Source organism: Monodon monoceros, unplaced genomic scaffold (assembly GCF_005190385.1).
Source record: "Monodon monoceros isolate NGI ecotype Baffin Bay Population unplaced genomic scaffold, NGI_Narwhal_1 Super_Scaffold_20, whole genome shotgun sequence".
Lineage (NCBI taxonomy): Eukaryota > Metazoa > Chordata > Mammalia > Artiodactyla > Monodontidae > Monodon > Monodon monoceros.
The window spans coordinates 104,265,382-104,289,417 of NW_021703777.1; the positions used below are offsets into that span (position 1 = coordinate 104,265,382).

Here is a 24,036-nt window from a genome sequence, read left to right on the forward strand (position 1 = left end):
CCCACATGACCTGTGTATAAACAAAGTACGATTATGCTCTTAGACTAACCAATGGTTTGGTGAAAAAAAAACCAAAAATTTTATAGATACTTTATATATTGGAATTTTTTCTATTCTGTTTATTAGTTTCTCTGTTGTCCAATCAAATAATCAAATGCTGTTAAAGGAGTAAGAAAAATCCTTATCTTTTATACTAGACAGTCTCTTCACTTTTAGTTTCACTGCCTGTTCTACTGTAGATACATTATTCAATTAACTATCTGTCATCTCTGAAAAGCTACATATCAGAGGACAGTTTTCTATATTTTTGCCAGTTTCAGGGAGCTAATTAGTTGCTGAAGAGCTAATAAAAAGATCTAGAAAGTTATATTTCTATTATTACTTAGTTATACTTAAGCAGTATTTTTGTTGTTTCCTCCAGGGAAATCATTTTCCATTTGAAACTAACACTTAAGGGATTTGTTACTTCTCTTCATTGTTTCTTAAACTGATTCTTCATTTCAAAAGTTATTGAACATCTTCAGCTACTAAAATCATGTTACATTCAACTTTACTCTCTTCTTCCTCATCATTCATTAAATAGAGGGATCGCTTGGTATATTGGTAGTTTTTAATCCTAGATCAGATACATTCTACAATGTGTTTGTCTCTTCTTGATTGTAAACTTTATAGTGTGAGTTACGGTAAAGAGAGGGGATAGGATATTATCCACTTGTAAAAGTGTTGCTCGTTTCTTTTCAGAGGATAATTTATTAGGAGGCAAGGTGCTGTACTAACAGAGTAAGGGCTTTGGTGTCAAATCTCACTCTTCTTGTTGCTTGTGTGACTTTGAGCAGCTTATCTTCTCTGAGCCCCAGTTTCTTTATATTTAAAACTAGAGTCAGTGTGTTTCTGTGAATTGCATGCAGCAACATGTATTCCTGGTGGTTAGAAAATACTAGTCCTGTCTCCTTATTCTTCCTTTCTCTTTCCATCTCACCAAGTGGAATGGGCAGCAGATGAAACCCAGAGTAGTTATTATATTTAGCTAGATAACCCCAACATTTAAGCCATTCTCCAGTATTGTAAGAAATCTTTAAGTACTATAGCAGCGATCTAGTCATTTATTTTTTATGTTGAAACAAATAGTAAAGCATAAGCTGCTTCTGCCATGTGTAAAATTATAACACATCAAATTATGCTCTCATCTGTTCAAAATCTTTCTTTATATGTAATGATAAAATGAGTATCTTGTATTTTCCTTCTAATCATTTGTATTTTCATTCTAATCATTTCATTCTAATCTAATTAGAATGAATCATTCCAACTCATTGAGCTATATTACCTGGAAAACTGTTTATTGTAAGAGTAAAAAATAATATCTTTAATATTTGTAAGGAAATGACAAAATATTTTACCAATCAAGAATATAAATTGCCGACATCGTAAAAATAAAATAAGTGTTAAAAGTAAACGTTTGGGGGCTTCCCTGGTGGCACAGTGGTTGAGAATCTGCCTGCTAATGCAGGGAACACAGGTTCGAGCCCTGGTCTGGGAGGATCCCACATGCCGCGGAGCAACTAGGCCCATGAGCCACAACTACTGAGCCTGCGTGTCTGGAGCCTGTGCTCCGCAAAAAGAGAGGCCGTGATAGTGAGAGGCCCAAGCACCGCGATGAAGAGTGGCCCCCACTTGCCACAACTAGAGAAAGCCCTCGCACAGAAACGAAGACCCAACACAGCAAAAATAAATAAATAATTAAAAAAAAAAAGTAAACGTTTAAATCCTGATCCGATCTAAAGATCAGAAATTGTATCCAAGACAATTCACTAGAAATCTCTATGGACAGTTTATTAATATGTTAGCTATGTATTTTTTTTCCTCCCCCAACAGGAGAGCCTGACAAGGAGCTGAATCCTAAGAAGAAGATTTGGGAGCAGATCCAGCCTGATCTTTACACTAATGATGAGTGTGTGGCTACATACAAAGGAGCTCGCTTTGAGGTGAAAGGGAAGGGAGTCTGTAGGGCTCAAACTATGGCCAACAGTGGAATAAAATAAAATAAAACACTTCAGTTACTGAAATACATTAGAGAAAACTTAACAATAAAAAGAAATATATTTGTCACTTGTACCTAAAATATAACTGGCTCATTTTTGTGTTATTTTTCTTCTAGACTTGAGTAGTCTTTTACCTGGCATATATTGTTTTCAGTTAATTAGAGAAACACTACATTTTTACCTATGGTTTTTGATCCTTTATGATACAGTGAGGAATTTGCCTGTGTTTCATGATGATTCATTTTTTAGTGAGGATGTTGGCTTGCACATTGCTTTTTCTTTATACATTTAGGTAACTTGAACTAGATTAACATTTAGTTTCTTTGTAGGCACATGTTGCATGCAATTTGAAACCCTTGTATTTTTAGTATCTGTATTATAAATGCCCTCTCCTCTTTAAAAAGAAAAGTTAGAATTTTTCTCAGGCTTATTAACTAATCTGTATTGTAATGGTATTGAAAATGACCAACTGTTGATTCTAGAGAGCCGAACAATGTGAAAGCTAGGAGACATGGCATTTGAACATTATTGCTGTTGCTTGCCAAAGTAACCCCGACTTACATACTTAAGGTGACTTTTTTAAAAGACTGAAACTTCCAACTGTGTAGTGAACTTATTCTTTCCAATTTAACAAAATAATTAGTAATAAATTTTGACTAATTCTAAAGAATAAGCACATTGCAAAGTGTTACCAATGTAGTTCCCAATAAATTGACTGTGAACACAGTCCACATTTTTATTCCAGGTGACTTCAAAGATTCTTTGGATACCTAATAAAAGATTATTTATAGCTTTTATCTTTAGAAGAGCATTTAAGATTGATATCTTTTATTTTTTCGTGTACCATCATACTGTCAATATATTAAAAGAAATTGTAGCCAAAAATTTAACATACATATGTATAAAGTTGTCAAATGCGTATTTTCACTCATCTTACAGATATTGTAGGAACAATGAAAATTAACTTAGGCACTATGAGCTTCAAGTTCACCAGCCTTGAGATGATGACTGAGATACCAAAAAAGAAATGCATCTATGGAGGTAGGAATATCTATTCTAAAAGAAAAATGACACATACCAATATTCTAGCACTGTTGCTGTTTATAGCCTACAATAAGAAGGAGAGGCAAAACAAAAAATTTTAAAACAACCCTACATGCTAAGTTATAAAAAGTATCATTTATTTAAGTCTGTGGAGTTCTCTGGTAGGCCAAGATGTGGTATCATCATAGAAATTTTATCTTCTTTATGAAAAACTGAATATTAACAGCATCATTAATATCTATCTGTTGATAACTAAACACAAATGACTTTCCAAAGTTTTGTACTTGAGATATGTTATTCTTTCGGGAATAAAGACTTTTTGTGAGTCTGTATTTTCTGATTTTTCCCAATTATATTACATTTCTATAAATAATTCTAATATAATTTAAAGAATGTTTCAACTATTTAGATAGTTGAACTATTTATTCCCAGTTTTTCAAGTTACATAAAAGCATTACTCAATCAAGTTATCCACTTAGCCCCATTCAGTCGTTATTTTTACAGAAAACTTAATTCTGTTTTACTTGTATTGCTGGGATGAGAGAACTGTTACAGAATCAACAAAAAATGATGACACTGTTAGTGAACTGGACATAATCCTGGCTTCTGACTGGTATTCAGCCCGTTAAGAATTTCAACAGTAGGAGATGGTGTTAGGTCACGGACTAAACAGCTAGTGCCTCTTGACATCTATTTATGTATTGCGAAGTAAACCAGAAAAAAAAGCTGACCTTCCCCCAAGATAATTTCTCGTGCAGTGTTGACCCACTATCTTATAGTGACTATTGGCAGTACTAACTTTTCTTATATATAGAAATTCCATGTGTATTATTCTTATGAGATGAATCATTTTCAGGACATGTTAATTTTAATATATAATTGGAAATTTTTTCTGCCTTCTATGAAGAACATTAAGTATTCTATGAGTACAAGAATATTAAGTGCCCACCAAACAGATAATTTGTTGTTGCTTTTTTAAAAATATGTAAATTCTCATTTGCACTATTTACAAAATATTCAGTGTAACTCACTGAAGTTTAATAAGCACGTCAGCAAGACGGAGGGTGTGTATAGGGCCTCAGAGAATGTTAGTTTAATGAGGTTCCAAAATCTGGGTCTTTGCAGGTCCAAAAACGTGCATTTGTACATGACTGTTATAGATGCTAAGTAGTCTGTAGAGCTTAGTAGTATTGGTTTTGAATCCAGGTTACCTAGTTTTGATTCCATCTATACAACTTAAATGCCTGTGTGATCTTGGGCAATTGTTTAGCCTCTATACCTTACTTTCCTCATCTGTAAGATGGATATAATAATAGTACTTACCTCATTGAGTTGTAAGGGTATATATTATGTTACACATAATAGAGGTATACAATGTTAATATCAGTTTATGATAAGAATGTTCCTTTCCTGAAACTAGTATTCCTATCTCTGTCCCCTTTCATGGTATCACATTTCCTGAGAAGTTGAATTTTTGTTCAGAAGATTACTTGGTATATATGAAATGAACAGAGTTTCTTAAGGAATATTTCACACAGGCCCTGTCTTTCAGCAGACCTGACCCGCTATACCAGATGTAGTATCTCTCCCCTCGCTAGAGATGTTTTTTACTGAAACTTTCTCTTCCCTCCCTGCACTCCCACTGAAATCCATGTTCTAGATATTTAGATGCTGGTCAGTCCTGTTCATTGATGCCCTTTCACTGGTTTAATATTATTGATAAAGTTTCAAATAGTTTTGCAATTTTCTTAGACTAGAAAGACAATACTTCTAACTGTTGTGTGTTAATGTAACAAATAAAAGCAATTGAATTTTTAAGTTCTTGACAGGTGGAGGATCACCTCACTATTGCTTATGACAAGGACATTAAAGGGGCATAAGTATACTTACTCAATTTTCTAGGAAAATTATATGTTGTACCTTTAAAAATATAAAAATATCAGACACAGACCTACTAGAGAATGGACATGAGGATATGGGGAGGGGGAAGGGTAAGCTGTGACAAAGTGAGAGAGTGGCATGGACATATATACACTACCACACGTAAAATAGATAGCTATTGGGAAGCAGCCGCATAGCATAGGGAGATCAGCTCGGTGCTTTGTGACCACCTAGAGGGGTGGGATAGGGAGGGTGGGAGGGAGGGAGACACGAGGGAAGAGATATGGGAACATATGTATATGTGTAACTGATTCACTTTGTTATAAAGCAGAAACTAACACACCATTGTAAAGCAATTATACTCCAGTAAAGATGTTAAAAATATATATATATATATAAAAATATCAAAGAGTACAGTGTTAGCTTTGTACTTTGGCTACATAAATTGTGACACAGTCCTGGTTCTGAGTGCTGTGCAATGGTGTGTAGACTAAAACTTTATCGCCAAGATACAAAATAAAATCTAGTGAAGCAAATTAATGTAACACACCTAAAAATAATATTGCAAATTGCTGTCTTGTGGAGAGAGCTTTGCCTTCCAAGTGAGGGGGATATATTAATAATATCTGTCTCATGTCATGGATTTTATTGTAGAATTATTAGTAAGATATTTAATGCTTTATAGCTAGCTAAGTAGTTTCAACACATCTTGTCAATTTAACTCCCTAGAGGTAAGCCAGCTATTTTACCCCAAAGAATCAACAGAAAATTTACATAAATGCTGGTGCTAAGGTATAACTAGCTGAAACCTAGATTTTACTAATATTCTGCTTTTCTCTATTACAGTATGCTTTCTTTCTCAGATAGTCATGTGGTTTCTTTTATTTGAATGAGAAGTTTAACTTCTCTTTTGTCTAAACTGTAGGGAAAGATAATAAATTAAAAAAACCTAAACTTCAGTAGTTCGTGTAGGAGATTAAGGCAGCTCCTTTAGTGGAGTATTTAAGCGATTTTAAAGGGAGAGGAGGTCATTAAACCCTCCTTTGGAGTGGCTACAAAGAGAATTTATCAAGTTTTTTCTTTTTGCTGAGGAAATTCTTAGGAAGAATCACTTGGCAAAACTAGGCTGCCACTGCTGGCAGCTGTTGCCTTTCTAAAGAACCATGTATGTGCCTTGATTCTTTGAGTACACTCTTGTCGAGGGCACTGATCCTGTAATGAGAGTCTATCCCAGAAGTCTACTTATGAAGGATGTCACTAAGTTCTAGATAGCTAAATAGATGGATAGATAGGTAGAAAAAGTTTGTGTTTAAACCAGGAACACCTCTATAGTTGTACACATTTGCAGTGCTTTTTCGGTGACAACCCAAAGTTTTACAATAATAATGAAAAGAAAGATAGTTGCTGATGGCTAATATACCTCTATACAAAACTGGATCTTCTTCAGATACCAACTTTTTGGAATGGAAAAGAATTAGTAATTTATATATACATTGTTGCTCATCGTACTTCTTATGGTTACGGTTCTGACTTTGGATGAGTTTTGGCAGAGATAATTCATAGGAGTATAACTGTAAAAAAAATTAGAGAAAGGACCCAGAACAATGAAATAATTGTTAGTTTGAAAGTGAGCCATCTGGGATTTCAGAGTATGAATTAATTATTGTATATTATATTTTTTCACCCTTATGTATTCCCTTGTTTGGTTTTTTCCCTTACCCTTCGTTACTCCCACCCCCTTCCTAACATACCCTATACCCAGTTCTCTGGATTTTTGAGTAAAATATGCGTGTAAGTGTTATTTTATGTCTTCATCAGCATCATTTCCTATCTGGCAGGCTATTGTCCTTAGCAACAGCAGCAGAAACAAACCTGGGGCTCGATAATTGCAAGAAAAAAGAATAATCCTTTTAAATGAAAAGGCTAACTACTCTTCTTGACTATCCTATTGCTACATAATGCATATAGAATTGTTCAAATAGCAGTTATTAATGTCTGCTCATTTCTTCAGTGGCATTCACGTGATGAACCTTCACATCAAGGCTGCTCTGACAAAGTTTTACATTTGTTTTTGTAAATGGCCTCGTTAGAATATCATACATCCCAGTAGAGAAATGCTTTCAATATATGCATCCACTTAACTAAGATATTTGGCTGATACTTGTTAATTTAAAACCCCACTCAGCTTTTCACACCTGGGGAATTTGGAAAGAACAGTGCAGGAGTCATCCAAAATCAACACCACAGTTTGATTTCTCTTTGAAAAAGATTAATGAAAAATGTAAATTGAAAGTCACTTTTAATAAGTTTAGCAAAAGAGAATGGTTTTGGTAGAAATAACTTTTTCCATAACTTTCAGTTTTCATGTGAAAGGATAACATTTTCTCTTAAAGCATATGAATTGACAATAAAAACTTCTGATGCTTGTGAAAAGAAACTTATTTTTTAAATGAAGTTTGAGTGAGAATATGGGAAATAGCAATGCCACTTAAAAATAGCCTTTTGTAAAAGAATTGTGATATGCTTGAAAATCAGTAGAAGAGAAAACCTAAGCAAATTCTTACTTAAAAAGGCAGAGTGTAGATAAACATAACTACAAAAAGAAAGTCTGAAATTGCTGATTGAGGTAATGTTATCTAGATGAACCAACCTAGTAAGGGTCAGAACTAGTTAGTATTAGAGATGAATTACTAATTTCCCAGGATAGTATGTACTAATGAGGCTCCAACCCCAGCTGCGCAAAAGTATCATGTATACTGTCTTCCAATCATCTAAAATGTTCAAAGTGTTTTCAAATACAAAGTTTAGTAGAGATTTTTGTCTTCCAGGTGAGAATAGCATACAGAAGGGCACCTGGAGGGATGTGAGGAAAGAGTGCAAATTATAGGGTCTAATAGGAAAGGTGGCAGGATGCCAAAGATGAACTTTCTGGACATCATTTATTTTACCTAGAGCTCATTCTGATCACATGGTTGTTTTGTTGCAAGTTGTAATTATCTCTAGTAATGGTGAATTTATTCAATTTGATATACATGTGATGTCATCCAGAAAAAGCTGAACAACCAGCTTCAGGTAGATATTCGCTTCAGTGCCTTGCTATTCTTATGGTTTAACTACCCGATTACGAACTAACAAATTATTTCCCTACATCCACTATGCTGATTATTATGAGGAGCTAGAATTGCTATTGCATAGTGGTTCATGGAAGACCACGTCTGGAATTAATGCCTCTGGGGTACTACACTAGAATGCAGAGTGTATTAGGAAAACGCACTAACTAGAAAGATGGGGGAAGAGAAAAGAAAACAATGGTGAGGAATGGACCTTCTAATATTTGTATATTAAGTAAAAGAGATAATGATAAACTACCAGGAATGCTCAATGTAAATGATAAGAAGGGACTTTTGAAACATAAGGGTCGATCTGTAAGGGGAAATAATTAACTCTCTTAGCAAAATCTAGTAATAAGGAGAAAGGAAAAACATTCCCAAGACTTCTTCCATAGAGAAGATGGGGTAAGGAGAAAAGGATAGGGAGGAAATTAAAGTGTTCTAAAGGTCTTATTTAAATAGTTGAGGGGGTAATGCAATGGGGAAAGAGTTCTACTTTGTTATCAAACAATGGTAGAGAAGTATGTACTTCATTCTGAGGGACAAGGAAATAATTCTTAATGGGTATTAGAGTAGAATGTCCAAATTATCAAGAAGAAAAACTGAATAGCAACTTTATCAAATTGGCAAAACTAAGGAAAAGAAAAATGTAAGAAATACAGTAGTATAAAAAATAATAAACATAAGATGGAGAAACATCCTGTATGCTTGCATGGGAGGATTTTAATATTACAAAATGTCCTTTGTCATAAATTCAAAAGAATTTTCTTTTGAAATTAGACAAAATTAGATCTGAAATGTATATAAATGAATGACTAGGAGTAGCCAGAAAATATGTCGAGAAAAGAAGACCAAGGGAAGCTTGCCATTCTAGATATCAAGGAAGGATATAGAACCATTCAAATTAAATCATTATGGTATTAATAGTGATATAAATCAAATAGATAATGGAAAAGAATTAAGAATCCATAATAGATCCAGAAATAAAGAAGATATATATTTATATACCTATCTCAGTAGGAAAGTTATTATTTAATGAATAGAATAGATATAATTGGTTGCCCATCTAAAAAGAAATGAAACTAAATCCCAATTTTGTACATAAAAATATATAACTGTAAGGAAATTCACATTTATTTTGGCAAAAGTTACCATAACCAAAACTGAAGGACAAATAACAGAATTGAAAACAATTTGCAACCTGAAAGGCAGAGGACTAATATTTGTAATGTATGTAGAGCTCTTCAGATTTAGCAAGCAGGACGTGTTAAAGAAAAAATACTCAGTGACACTTGTTAAAGATGATAAGGCAAACTTTATTCAGGACCATTAGGATAGGTAGAGGGACCACTCAAATGGGAATTTACTGTGAGGGAGAAAGATTGGGCTCAACTCTGAATACAGCATGGGCAAGTGAGAATTTATAGCCAAGGAGCAGGGTGGGGATCATTGGATGGAAAATTACCAAGAGGGAACTACAAGGAAGGGTCAGAGGGAGTCTGGGTAAACCTGCCTACAGGATCTTTGCTGGAGAGAGGCCAGGGTGGTTAGACAAGGAACCTGATCAGATATTGAAGGTAAAGGGTTCTGGTAAACGGACTTAGCAGGGTTCTTACCAAAACTAAATTAAGCACAGATGGGCTTAGGAGAAGGTTCAGGAGCCTGACTAAAGTTTTTGTCAAGCAAAGAAACTTTGTGTGAAGTGATGGAATAGTAAATGACAAAAAAAGATAAATAATGTGAAGAGGCAGTTCATAGAAGAGTAAATCTAAATGACCAACATGCTTATAAAAATGCTCCAGTTAGGGAGTAGTCTGGGAAATGCAAATTAAGGTAAACAGTAAGTAAGGTAGAGTTTTACATTTAGCAGACTGGTGTTAGCAAGAAAAACATCACAGAAGTCTTCCTCTTTGAAACTAGAAGTACCTTTGCTCTGTTAATCATTAAAACTAGGCCAGCCTCAGAGATCTTGAATCCTTAATGATTCTGCACAACATATCTTTACTTTAGCTAACTAGTATTTGTGTTCTGTAAAGCGTTAGCTGACATCACATGAATGAAGAACTCAGAACATGAATTTTCCACTCTTCACTAGTCACTGCAGTTTCAACTTCTCAACTTCAACTTTCTGTCACCAAGCCACTAACCCCTGGGGAAGGGTCAATTTTTACTTAACTTCCAAAACTCAGCCCAATTGTTGAGGCTCCCACTTTACAATCCTGGACCCACAATGATAGTTGGGGACCATGCAGAGAAATAGAGATGTTGTTTCAAGTTGGAATTTGTATTATGCTTTCCCTTAGAAATACTTTATAAATTTGTACTAGAAGTTCAGGTAATATAAAACATTAGGTACACTTTTGAGGATTAGTCTGGGAGAACAACCACGAGCTGTAATCCCATTTTTAATGGAAAATAAAGTATAATGCACACTAAAAAAGCAATTTACAAATTAACTTTATGAAAACAAGCTGTTTGTAAATTGGGGACTACCTTAGGAAAGAATCTTATCAATGATAATGCTCGTGCAGATGTTAAACCTGAGGGTGATCTGATACTGACTTGTGGATGGACTTGGCTGTTACGATTGACTAGAATTATTTTCCTTTGATCTTCACTGCTGCCTTTGAGATTATCCTGGATCTCTCTACTAATCCAAATTGACCGACCTTCCAAGGTAGACTGGAAGCCTCTTTTTCAGTCAAAGCTTTATTCATATTTGGTTATTACAATTGTTAACAGTTATTTCTGCTGCAGGGTTCGGCTCTGAGCTTTTACCTGTATTTCCAAGTCTTAATAGGAACCAGGGGTTATATGAAAGTGGAAGCAGAAGTTAACATTTACTGAGCGTTTAATATGTGTTAAGTTGTTTCATCATTACAGTAAATATGAAGTAGGTATCTCACATGAGGAACAGGCCTTCACAAGTTTAATTTTTTAGGATCAAGTAAGCAGTGGAGCAAGTTTTGAAAATATGGATAATAATTTATTCATTTTTAACTTTTATTTAAGTATAACATATATAGTAAACAGTTCGTAAGTCAGAAGTGTTTAATTGTCGAATTTTCCCAATGGGAACACACTCTGTGAAACCAACTTCCAGGTCAAGAAATAGAACATTACTGGAATCTGAGAAGCCGCCCCGGTGTGTGCTTTCACTCACTATCCCCCCCACCCCACCAAGGGTAACTTGACTTCCAACACTTCTCACGTCAAAATAGTTAAAATTACATTAGTTTTGACTGTTTCTGAAATTTATACAAATGGAATCATAGAGTATGTATTCTTTTATGTCTGGCTTCTTTCTTTCAACATTATGTTTGGGTAATTCATTGATCTTGTTACATGCAGTTGTAGTTTGCTCATTCTCATTACTGTATAATATTTCATTGTTTAAATATACCGCAGTTTGCTTATCCGTTTTACTCCTAGTAGACATTTGGATAATTTCCAGTTTTTAGCTATTATGAATAGTACTGCTATGAACATTCTTGTACATACATGTCTTTTAGTGCACAAATGTATACATTTCTGTTGGATATATATACTTCAGAGTGTAATTATTGTGTCATAGGATTTGCCTTAGAAATCTTTTTTTTTTTTTTTTGCTGTACGTGGGCCTCTCACTGTTGTGGCCTCTCTCGTTGTGGAGCACAGGCTCCGGATGCACAGGCTCAGTGGCCATGGCTCATGGGCCCAGCCGCTCCGCGGCCTGTGGGATCTTCCCGGATGGGGGCACGAACCCATGTCCCCTGCATCAGCAGGCGGACTCTCAACCACCGCGCTACCAGGGAAGCCCAGAAATCTTATTTTTTTTATTTTTTATTTTTTTTCAGAAATCTTATTTTTAATTGCCAGTTTTCCAAAGTGGTTTTACCATTGTACACTCTCACTGGCAGCACATGGAAATTCTGATGGTCCACATTCATGCTAGTAAAGGCACTTTTGAAACCAGGTTGCTGATTCTAAAACCCAAAGCCCTTTTCCTTTCACCTAAATCTCATTTAAAGGTAAGAACTTGGTAACAATTTTCTTTTATAAATTCCATGATTCTTTCTAAGGTTTTTAGTCTTTGTTCATTAAGTGAGTTTCCTTTTTTATACTGGAAAATATATCTGTGCTGAATAGAATTTAGTAGAGTTAGCAGTGTATCAGAGGCCTCATGTAAGTATTCATCTTCATTGAACCCAGCCTCTTCTATTTTCTCTGCATGGGTGAAAAGAATGGCAGTGTAATTCTTCCAAGCATGTCCCAGAAGTTCCTGAAAGAGAGAAGTTAAATGACTATTTGCCTTGGACTATATTTCTCAAAGAAGAGCTGAGGAGTTATTATGGTTTAACACAGTCAATAGATCTGTACCTCATTATGTTTCTAAAAGCTGGAATATATAATGGAAATGATGATGGGGTCAAGTAATGTAAGCACATGGACAGAGATGGGTGGGCTTTCTATAAAAAAAGGCTTTAGTTCTCCATTTTATTTTGTTGTTATAATTTATGTATATACAACCTCAAAACTGCATTTATCAATGCTGCATATGATTTAATTACATTTGCAGCATTCATTTATACTTGTCTGTCAACCTGAATCTTTTAGAACCACTGAATTCCTTTGTCAGAGCACCTTGCCAAAGGGAATTGTCATATCTCTTTCTGTAGGAATGTTGTGTTATCATCATCACTGAAAACATTTTCTAAGGATTTATAATTACATAATCTGGTTACAATCTGTCAATTAATCAGATGACATGTAATGGAAATGCTAAGATCAAAATACATTTGGTAATTTGGAGCAACTACAAAATATTACTGTGACTTGCATCCTCTTCACATACCTGGAATCAAACCCAGTTTATCGGGTGACTTCCTCTAATGTGGGTGAATAACACTGCAGACCGGTATTCCTTTGTTTAGTAATATGTAGAAGTTGGTTATGTAATAAATTCTTGTTTGATTAGTGCAAATGAGCTGATATAAAGCAGAAGTAATAGCACATGGCAGATTGCTCACGCAATATGAAAGGCATCTAGAAATAACCATTTAACTTTTCTGAATATTTCCAAAGTTATATGAAATCATGACAATGTGACAGTAAAATTCCTTCCATTCCAAACACTCGCATAAAAAAAATATTTCCAAAGCTGCTACCAGTTTATAATAGCAAGAGAAGTATTAAATGCTTAGGAATAAACATAACAAGGAATATCCAGAGCATCTAATAATTAAAAGAAAGAAAGACGGGAGAACAACTAATATTTAGTGCTGGATATTATGCTAAGCGCTTTACATACTTTATCTCTTTTGAAGCTCAACATGGTGATTTGTGAGAGATACCATTATGATATAGAGAAACTGATATATAAAGAAGTTGAGTACAAACAGAGAGGCATTAGCACAAACTCTAGTTTATAAAAATCTTGAAAAAATTGAATGGCAGTTTGGGAAACTGTTTTGAATGAATATAGGATTCATATTTATAATATTGAACAACTGAAAAAAGATGAAAGGAAGAAGAGGGAAAGACAGCGGGAAAGAAAGTAAAAGGAAGGCAGGAAGAAAGAGGAAGGGAAGGAGGGAGGAAGGAAGAATCAGGACATGTAAATCTAATATGAAAATACAGGAACTGTGGGACAATATATTTAAATTAGAAACATCTCAAGACTGGTTACCAATTATAACTCCTAACACAGTCTGACTTTTATCAGAGCTATTCATTTTCACATTTATTTCTATAACTTGGCTATGACCTCTTTGAAGGCAAAGTCTATGTCTTTCTATATCAATCAAAGCCTCTAATATGTTGTAAACTCTCAATAAATATGTTGTATTAATTTGGAATTTAGACCCTCACCATCGTCTCAAATAGAAGGTTTAGGGTTTTATTTTTTAATTTTGAGCCCTCAATTTTGAAATTTAATCTTTGGGACACAAAATTGTACTTTCCTGTAAAACTTTTCTACTCTAGTTCATTATCACAAATTCGCCTGTAATCTGCACTTTCTATTTTGTATTCAGAGGGACTCTCTCAAGGTATACGTCCAAAATTTTTCCTCATATCTGTTCAAAATGTGTCTGTTTACACCATAGAATAATTGTATATTTCTAGTTCTCCTGAAATGCCCTGCTTCAAGAAAATCCTCAGACATTTCCAGATCAGTACATTAGGGAATAATTATTTAAACAGAAAGATTCTGAACTTTACAAAAGAATTTTTCAAAGAAGTACTTTAATTGGCATATGCTTATGTGCCTTTAAAACTCAAAATTAGCAAAACTTTAACCCAAACTTTAAAGAACATAGCTCTTTTATAAATCAAAGTATATGTGCAATGTCAACATCACATTTTAGCTAATAGTGACATAGCAAAATTACCAGACCTTTTCAGAGTTTGTCGTATATTCTGTGTACTCTAAGAACACATCTCTTGTGAGAGAGGTCAGAGAATTGCAAAATAAATAAACCATGTTGTGGGTTGAATTGTAACCCCTTTCTCCAAATTGATATGTTGAAGTCCTAACCTCCAGTACCTCAGAAGTGTCTTTATTTGGAAATAGGGTTATTGCAGATGCAATTAATTAAGATCATTAGGGTGGGACTCTAACCCAATGTGTCCTTATAAAACAGAAATTTGAACAAAGACATGAATACAGAGAGAACACCAGGTGAGCATAAAGACAGCCATCCATAAGCCAAGAGAGAATCCTTGGACAGATCCTTCACTCACAGCCCTCAGAAGGAATTAACCCTGCTAACACCTGTTTCAGACTTCCAGCATCCAGAACTGAGAGACAATAAATTTCTGTTGCTTAAGCCAGCCAGTTAATTATACTTTTTATCACAGCCCCAGCAAATTAATCCAAATGGTTGAAAAATTAATGAAGTGCTAAATATATCAGATTTAGTTTCTGGGAATGGAGATTTCTGGGCCATTTACATCAGAATCACCTGGGATGCTTGCTAAAAATGCATCAAAATCTTTAGGGGTGGAGCTTGGGAATGTGAATTTTAAAAAGCATGCTAGGGGCTTTATTCCTTCTGCAAATACTTATTGAGGGTCTACTTTGTTTTGGGGACAAGGAGTGGTACAAGACAGGTACATTTCCTGCTTATATCTAGTGGAGATTCTTGTTTACTAACTAAAGTTAGGTCTAAGGAAGAGGGACAGACAGGAAAAAAATACTTTCAGTTTGTTGTAATCGCAAGTGTTATGATAGAAAATATATTGGCACTACAGAGGCAAACATTTAGCCTAGTTTTGGATGGGAGAGGTGGAAAGTGGGGGTAAAGGGAGGGGGTCAGAAAAAGTTTCTAGCATGTGGTGATGCCTCGAGCATAGGAATTAACAAAGGAGTTCTCAGGCAGTAAAGACATACCAAGTAAAGAAAGTGATTGAGCATTATTGGGAATTGCATAGTATTGGGATTTTATTTCTATACAACTATTGATCCTTCATCACTCTTGTCTCTAGAAGTTTCTCAAATTTAGAATCAGACCTGGTATTCACTCAGCACATTATTGATGTATTCATATTGATTGTCAGGTTATTGAAATGTTTAATACACGTTAATAAATAGCTACTGTCCTTAACCCCTTGAGTGTTACCCCCAGACCTGTTCCCTGGGTATTGGCTGATGCAGGGGGCTATATTTATTATTAACTATTTTTACAACATCACCATAGTAAAAATTCATGCTAAATAAACTGTTTGGCTCAAATGGTTCTCTCCTGAGTTATATATTATAACATAGACTTCTCCTCTTGCTAGGTTAGTACCTATTGCATTAAAGGGCATAACATTCACAGTGTGTTTTTAGTTCCTGGCTTTCTGTATTGTAACATTAACATGTTGCCTCTTTGTCTCCACCAGACATCTTCTGTACTTTAAACCATAATATCATTCAGGAAAAATGAGTTAAAGCGCCTAAGGATAATAGATTTGTAAGCTTTACACCACTTACAAGTCCATGTGTTCAGCCACTGCAAAGTTTTTACATGTTGATAATTATTTATGAAAGGATGCTCATGTCCTAAACTGTGAGAGAAATTGCACTTTTGAATTACTGCCAAAAATAGAAGAGAATGGTTGATTTAGCTTATATTCTTTAGATTGATTTTTGGCCAGCAAATAGTTGAATATTTGAAAGTAGTGTCACTTGGTGTATGGTCATCATGTTAGTGGCCAAACATTCTTTATGGATCCAGAGAAAGAATAATCACATTTGATTGATACCTCACATAAAAAATCCAAAAGAAAGATAAGTTAATGTAAGTTTCTGGTGTTAATAATTTAAATATAGTACTAAGCTAGATGGAAATTTTACAATCAATCATGAGTTGTTTGGTTTCATAGTGCTAATGGGTATGAGTCCATCTAGTCCTTTTGGGACAACTAGTTAGGATATAAACTTTGTTTTCCAGGAATTACGTTCATTTTCCCAGGACCTCACCAGCCCTGCCCCACTTGTTTGTGGTTGATGAAATCATAGCATCTGGACGTTTTAGGGGAAACTTTAAAAAAAGCCAACTATTACATCAACTGAGAAAAAAATTATCATGGATCAGGAGGACAATAAGGACCATTCTTTATATTTTATGCTATTCCCTTATTCTCTTCCCACTTCGAGCACCACATTTGCCTTCTTAGAGAGCCAAAGCTGAATGATAAGCCTCGTTAGATCAGATTCAGAGAATAGTCAGCCTTACAGATCATCTGTCAAAACTGCCTTATTTTACAGATGAGGGTGTTAAGGCCTTGTGATGTTAAATGGCTTGGCCAAAGCCACATAGCTGATTATTGGCAGACTTGGGCCTGTAACAGAGGTTCCTTGAATGGCAGGGGACCCCTGTCCTTCACACTGAATTGGGGCTTCTTAGTTTAACATTACTAAGCCAGTGAATTTTTTTCCCAGATTTTTTTCTAAATAAGGAAGTTCCTATAAATCAGGGCCGTGTAAGTTTTATTTCACTCTTACTTTCTTCTGAAGCCTATCAAAATAATCCCAAAGAAGGCTACAAATAATGTGTCCCAATTTTAGGGTAAAACAAACACTAACAATAAAGTCACAATGATCATAGGTAACATTTATTATGCATTTGCCATGTGCCAGTGTCTGAGTGAATTTACTATTATGTTAATATGACATTAATTCCAAAAGTAACCCAGTAAACTATTATCTTTCCCAATTTACCAATGAAAAGATTGAAGTTTAGAGAAGTTACTTACCCAAGGTTACAAAGCGAGTAGCTAAGTAGGAACTTGAACAACATCTGCAATATGTTGCTTATATCTAGTAGTTCATTTGAATAAGTACTCATCACAATCTAGGTAGTGCTGATGGCAATAAAAACAATAATAGTAATGGCAGTTTTCTGCAAACCTACTATGAAACTGCTGTAATTCAGGCACAATGCCAAGCACATTACATTTATTAAATATAGCCCTCAGAACTCTTCAATTAGGTAAATTATCCCCATTTTATAAGTAAGGAACTGAAGCCAAGAAAGCCTTAGTAACATTTATAGTCATATACCTAGAACTGTAACAGGCTTATGTCTCAACTGAATTCTGTAGAACACCTAAGCCCATGATCTTTGTTTGGTATGTTCAGGCCTTACATTGGCCTTTCTGAACCTTCCCTGTGTACACCCATCTGTAACATCAGCAGTTGAGTTGTTCATTCGAAATTAAAATGCATGCTTGAAGCCTGAATATATACAGTGATAATATGTACATGATACCATGATCATGGAAAGAATTTAATCAGTTCCTGGATTCAATTCCTGGTGCACTTTGGCTGCATGCTAGCACTTTCCCTCAGGTGACTTTATTTATGCTCTGATCTATTATTGGGGGATTTTTTAAAAAAATTAAAATGATAGATAACATTCAGATGAATCATTCCCTTTATTTCCCAATTTTGGGGAGATGACTCACTGACATCTCCACCATTTTACTGTAAATTAATGAAGGCCTAACATAAATAAAGAAAAAGGGATCATTTGAGGAACTGTTTCAGTTGTCACAGTTAGCAGCTTATAACCCCTCTGTAAAATATTAGAGCACAAACTGAGAGATATTTAAAGAGACAACAGAGAGGTACAGGAAAGAAGAGGTCACTTCTCTGGCACTAGCCTTGGAGACTACTTCCATGGAAAGCATCAGTGCCCCCAGAAAGGGGGAAAGGAAGAGGGGAAGGCAGATGTTCTGTTCCCCATTTTGCATGAGCCAGGAAGGAGAAATCCAGGGTGTGTCTGAAACCAGAGGACCTTAGCAGCACCTCCTTCCTAACAGCTGCTGGTCCTGTTGAATATTCAGACATTCTGCAGCTCCTTCCAATCTCTGAGCATATCCAGATGGTTACCACTAGTATCTGAGGCACCTTCAGGAAGAAGGCCATAAACAGCCAGCCTGTGCTTAGGCAATGTTCAACCAAAGATCAAGGTGGTAAGCCCAGAATGGGACTGCAGTGCCTCCTAGGGGTCGAGGCCCCTCTGAGGATTACTAAATCTTGGCTGCTGAGTTCTCCCAGGAGACAGAAGTTATTTATTCTTGAAAAAAATATTCTGGATCTGAGTTTTTCCCTAGCCCATCTCCTCTGTGCCTTCAACTCCTGAATTGGCCGCTGACGTAAGGAAGGCAGCTATAAGAGGAGAAGGCTGTATGCCAAATACCATTTAAAAGGATCAGAGACATGTATGAATCAAATTCACTTCCATAAAAAACAATTAGGGAATTACAATATTGTTCTATATCCTAAAACTGGAAAAAAAATCTATTTTCAAAATGTATGTCTCTTAAAATATCCTGTCTGGACCAGCAGAAAGAAAAATCTGGAGACATGGAGAGGGTCAGGTTAGTTTTTGAGAACTATTTATTCATTTACTGAATTTAGTGGGTTACATCCATCTATAGCTTAAGCTAAATGTCTATTTAATAGCAACTTTAAATGAATTTTTAAAACTGTTTAAAAATTACACTGACTGTATGGCTGCAGGTCCCCCCCGCCCCCCGCCCCACTTGATTTCTACCAGAAATATTGTTTGAAATGCAGGCTTTAATTGGTTGGGGGGTGGTTTATGGGCTTTCTTAGATTCCACATTGTTTCTTAATTGCAATCATCTTCTTTTCTTCTTCTTTGCTTTTGTACAGAATGTCCTTGATTTTTCAGGAGTTAGATGATGAGGATTATTTTTTATACTCTTGTCACCCTAATTTTTTCCGCTAGTTTCTTGTGATTATACATATGGCTTTTTTTTTTTTTTTTAGAAACATGCACAGTTACGGAAAAACAAAACGTGTGTCTGTCATTTAGAACAATCTTATGCCTTTACTAGTTAAAGGAAGATATCTTTCTTTAAAGCAAAGTATACTGTTTTTCTAAGTGTAACAGATTCTGCATGAGCATAATCAGAGATGGGACCAAAAGAAGAATAGCATTTATACAAATTCATTTTGAATTAAAAATGTCTACTCTCTATTCTTCACGTAGTTTACTTGTGAAGCTTCTAGGGGAGATGTGTTCTCTGAGCTCAGTGACTTAATGAGGCTACTGAATTAAACTAGTCAAGTCCAGCAGTTGCATTTGGGTGGCCCCAGACTGAAGAATCAAGAAATTGAATAAATGAACAAACAAACAGGGATGAACCACTAGTCAAAAGTGGCATATGTTATTTTTGTTCACCCTGAGGTCCCTGTGATCTTCTCATGGCTGGCATGGAGCAGTTACCCTACAGATGATGAAACAAGCAAAGCTTCTGAAATTCCTGATTTTTTTCCTGTTAATAAAGTATAAATCTCCCCTGAATACTTACTGAGGTGTAGGTCTCAGTGATGCCTCCTTCACTGAGGAGTTATACATTGCCCTACTTTGGCACTTAATGCATTGTCTTATACTTGTTTATCTATTTGTCTCTTCTAGACTGTGAGCTTTTTGAGACCAGGGCTCATACATTACTCACCAATCATTAAGCTCTGTACTGGTGCTCAATACAGTGTTCAGTGACTGAATCAGACAGTAATGCCCCATTTATGGTGAACTGTAAGAGGTTGTCCCTTGATGTTGAATGGATGCAAGTAAGTATTTTAGTTCAGTGGTTCTAAAACTTCACTGTTTTAGAGAAATATATGGGAAGTTTATGCAAATACAGATAGGCAAGCTCTACTCCTGACATTCTGTTTCAGTAGGCTTGGATGAATCTGCATTTTTAACAAACAGCTCAGTTGATTCTGATGCAAATAGTCAGACCACACGGACAAATCAATCAGATTCACAGTTCTTAGGGGTTTGAGACTTAGTTAACCTCTGAAGTTCAGTATCTCATTTTTTGTTTTGTTTTGTTTTCTATGACCCAGTTACAAAATGACTGAATTCCTCTAAAGGAAATTGTAAAAATGACTCTTGGTGGGAAAATCAAGTAATTTTTACCAGTTATTTTTATGTGACCAGCACTTGTTTTAAACTACTTGCTTTAAACTTGCTTTAAAACTACTCTTTTAACCAGTTTTTCATAGTTCTTTCCTATTAAGATAATGTCCTTCAAATGGGAATAATGTCATCAGTGTAATTGCCTCTTTTTTATTACCTGGATCATCTGGACTGGGGAAGATTCTTCCTGTTCACAAAGAGGCACATCCACCCTCTGGACCAGCAGTGCAAGGTGCAGACCCTCTTGCCCAAAGTGATGTGCCAGGGCCTCCCTGACCTCCTGCTTCACATGCTTCTTGCTCAGCCTGCTGTGCGGATAACCTGGAGTGTCCAGCACCTGGACCTGCAGGGTTACCTCTTGCCCCCCTCGACGCATGAAGCTGTGGAAGTGACAACTGCGGCCCAGACTGCAATCTTTGGTCACAGAACATGGAGCAAAGCTGCTGTGGAAGTCAGTGCTTCCCAGAAGAATGTTCCCAGCAGAACTTTTTCCACTTTGAGTCATGCCAAAGAGGGCCAAGTTGATGGTCATCTTATTGGAGTCCATCATGGCTGTGGGTAAACAAAGGCTCAGCATAAGCAGTCAGGCTTCTACACTCCCCCAGTGTAAGACTTCTTACCTGGCCTAGAGCACTCCCAAGTATTGACTTTGATTTGCTTTCCCCTTATTCTTAGTGTCTAAAGCATGGAGGAGCTCTCCACTGAAGTGGGGACCCCTCAGTGACAAAGGGAAAATGGAAATAATACTAGTAGTTTGCAGTGGGAGAGGAGAGAGAAATCAAATACAGATAAGGAAAAGAGGAGGAAACAATAATTGCAGGAAAATTAGAAAAAATATTACATGAAGATGGTGTAAACCATGTTTAGGTGGAATACGTTAACTCATCAATGTGACAGGTGAGTTGGTTTAGAAATGGGGTCCTGAGGTCTCTCAGTTCAGGAACAAAGGTAGCAGCAATATTTGAAAATTATTCACTCTTGGAGAAGAAGAAGGAACAGTACAGTGGAAGAAATGGCCCTTCTTGCATTTTAAACAACGTTCTGCACCTCCCTACTCCCTACCTCCCCACCCCTTGAATATACAAGTGGCATCTGCAAAAAATTATCTTTCCTGACTTCCTGAATACTTCGGTCCTATGAAACATGAATAATATTAAAGGAAGACTTCTGTTCCTGTTTACTAATTTTTTAACAACTAGCCAACATTCTGATGAAAATGAGAACTACTTGTAATATCTGTTATGAAATAATTAAACAACTCCATGGTTCATCATAGTTAAGCATTGGCTCTTCAATGAAGAAAAGAAAGGCCAACACATTGTGCAGTTCAGTTAGGAGGGAGGAGAACCTGGGGAGAATCTATTTCATTTACAGCACCCCTAAAATGTAGTTATTTTTGTGCAGAACATAAGCCCCTTATAGCATTTTAAGGTCATCCATCATTTTCATTAGATTGATAAGGCAGAGCTACTGACCAATTGCCAAATGTACTCAAGCTGCTGATTCAGAAATAAAGACATTTAATATTGCATATTTATTATTTTTGCTTATAACTTGTACTTCAACTATAAAGTTTTATGTACCGCTGACCTTTCTTGTCCTCTGCTGCCCCTCACCCTACTCACTCCAGACCCTAATATGAACATGTTGAAGGAACCTCACACCCTCATACAAAAGACACTCACCTTAGGGGTCCCTGAAGGTGACCCCAACTCACCAACTCATTCAGCTGTGTCAGCTGCACCATAGACACTCAGATTTCTTTTTACTCCTGAATTAGATGTGTGATTTTTTTCAAGAATTAATTATGGAATCACAACCGATTTGCTCTATGTCACTTACCTTTTCCAATCTTAAAAATGTTTTCTCCACAGACTTCCCTCAAGCTGTTACAGTTATGAACTTCAACCTTCTGGCAGTGTCACTGTACCACTCTGAGACTGATACTGTATGTATTTTATTTAGTTAATCTATTACCAGAATCCTCTCTATAAATGATTAGTTGTCTTCCTCTAATCAGCACTGAGTTTTTTGTGTCACTTGACAGATGTGTAACTGCAATAGGTACTTCCTGAAACTTTTATTTCCAGGATTAACTTCTTTGTTTAAGAGAATTGCTAATAGGTAACAATTTATCTTACAGCCTAAAGAAATGCAGGATTGGCAAGTGTTAAATAGAAAGTAGACATTGAAAAGCAATGATCAAAATTCTTTCCATTGTAATTTACATATTTACTACTTCATGAAAAAGTTTCAACAGATATGTAATATACATGCAAGAGATATTGACTTCATAACAGTATTTAGTTCATAAATTCAAAAGTTCTTTAGGAAAACTCTCTTGGCTATTTCCATGCAATTGAAATTTATTATTTGATGTGATCACTAGCATGATTATATCAACATATACAGTTTCCATATCAATTAATGATAACATATTTCAGAAAAGGAGTACTTAACTATGACTTAAGGCCAAATAAATTTTGCTTAAAAATGGGGGTTTTATTTTGTTATTAAAAGATTAAATTTGATTTTTCCACTTTTTAGTATATAACCCATATTTTCCAACATACTTTCTTAGTTTGTAAGTTGTAGAAACCTTCATATCATTATATTCTGGTTCATCTCCTGTACCTCTCAAAAAGTCTGTGAAGTATGTATTTCTGTGTGAAGGAATTTTGGAGACATCTGGAATGCTTTATGACTTCATGGGCAGAAAGTTTAAAAGTCTTCTTCCTGTGTGGATATGACAAAGAAAACACAAAAGGGAATTATTCCTCTGACAAGCACATTTGACTTTCTTGAATGAAGCAGAAAGAACCTCCCCCAGGTGGCAGTAGCAGCCTGTTTCCTAAGAAGTGATTTCGAACCAGAATTTATTTTCATTTTCTTCCACAAACCATAAACTGACATTCTTCAATTAGGCAATTTATATCAACACATATTAATTGTGTGGAAAATCTTTTGAACAAAGGCAAAACTAAGCCTTCTTTCCTATGTCCCTTATAGAAAGTGACTAGTATAGAAGAAAGTCTTTAGTTTTCAAAGTGCCCCCTTTGAAATCATAGTTTAAATCATTTGCTGAGTGAAACAGTTGATGGCTTAAAAAATAAAGTTCAGAGTTCATATTTGTAGTGAAAAGTTCTAATGAGACTGCAGAATTTAAAAATAATTTTCAACAGATTTAATGGAGGTTTAAGATCTGTGTCAATTTAGAGATCATATAGAAGGGTAATGTATTGGTATTTGATGATGTTTAATGATTGATGTTCATTCTTTTTGAATCAGGGTGAAAAGACAACTTGAAATATTACCTTCACTCTTTTCAGTAACTTGGCTAAACAATATAGCAGGGATAACTTTAACAGCTGGCTCCAGGATTTCTCTGAGGAAGGGAACTGTCTTTGAGAAAATAGTTTGATTAGCTACTTGAGGTAGAAAAGGGGATCCTGAGAGCATGAGCCGAATTCACTAACAATGATGGTCAAACTGCTGGGGATGAGGGAAGAGCCAAAAAAAAAACAAAAAGAGTAGAGAT

General features: G+C 35.6%; 2 protein-coding genes across 3 annotated transcripts in view; one reads left to right on the forward strand and one right to left on the reverse strand.

The window, feature by feature from the left end:
• AIMP1 (aminoacyl tRNA synthetase complex interacting multifunctional protein 1) overlaps positions 1 to 3,055 on the forward strand; it is a 37,944-nt gene extending 34,889 nt beyond the window's left edge. The window contains exons 7-8 of one of the 2 annotated variants that reach the window (XM_029235843.1): positions 1,873 to 1,982; positions 2,979 to 3,055. In XM_029235843.1, the coding sequence (XP_029091676.1) occupies positions 1,873 to 1,982; positions 2,979 to 2,987 (119 nt within the window). In that variant the 3' untranslated portion in view covers positions 2,988 to 3,055. Of the gene's footprint in view, positions 1 to 1,872; positions 2,755 to 2,978 lie in introns of those variants that run through there. The other variant, XM_029235842.1, reaches the window with a different exon arrangement.
• Positions 3,056 to 12,074: 9,019 nt separating this feature from the next.
• On the reverse strand, positions 12,075 to 21,668 carry GIMD1 (GIMAP family P-loop NTPase domain containing 1). The gene is made up of 2 exons (XM_029235844.1): positions 20,656 to 21,668; positions 12,075 to 12,335 (listed from the first exon to the last, which is right to left on the reverse strand). Exons 1-2 carry the CDS (start codon positions 21,073 to 21,075, stop codon positions 12,075 to 12,077), a joined length of 681 nt encoding a protein of 226 aa, XP_029091677.1. The 5' UTR covers positions 21,076 to 21,668.
• Between the last annotated feature and the right edge of the window lie 2,368 nt (positions 21,669 to 24,036).

What these genes read in the sequence shown, in the direction of transcription:
- GIMD1 (XM_029235844.1), bottom strand. Translation starts at nt 21,075, where the DNA reads ATGCTGAGCCTTTGTTTACCCACAGCCATGATGGACTCCAATAAGATG. An exon ending in CCCCAGTCCAGATGATCCAG is followed by an intron (nt 12,336 to 20,655) that starts GTAATAAAAAAG and finishes TCTCTCTTTCAG; the next exon opens with GAACTTCTGGGACATGCTTG.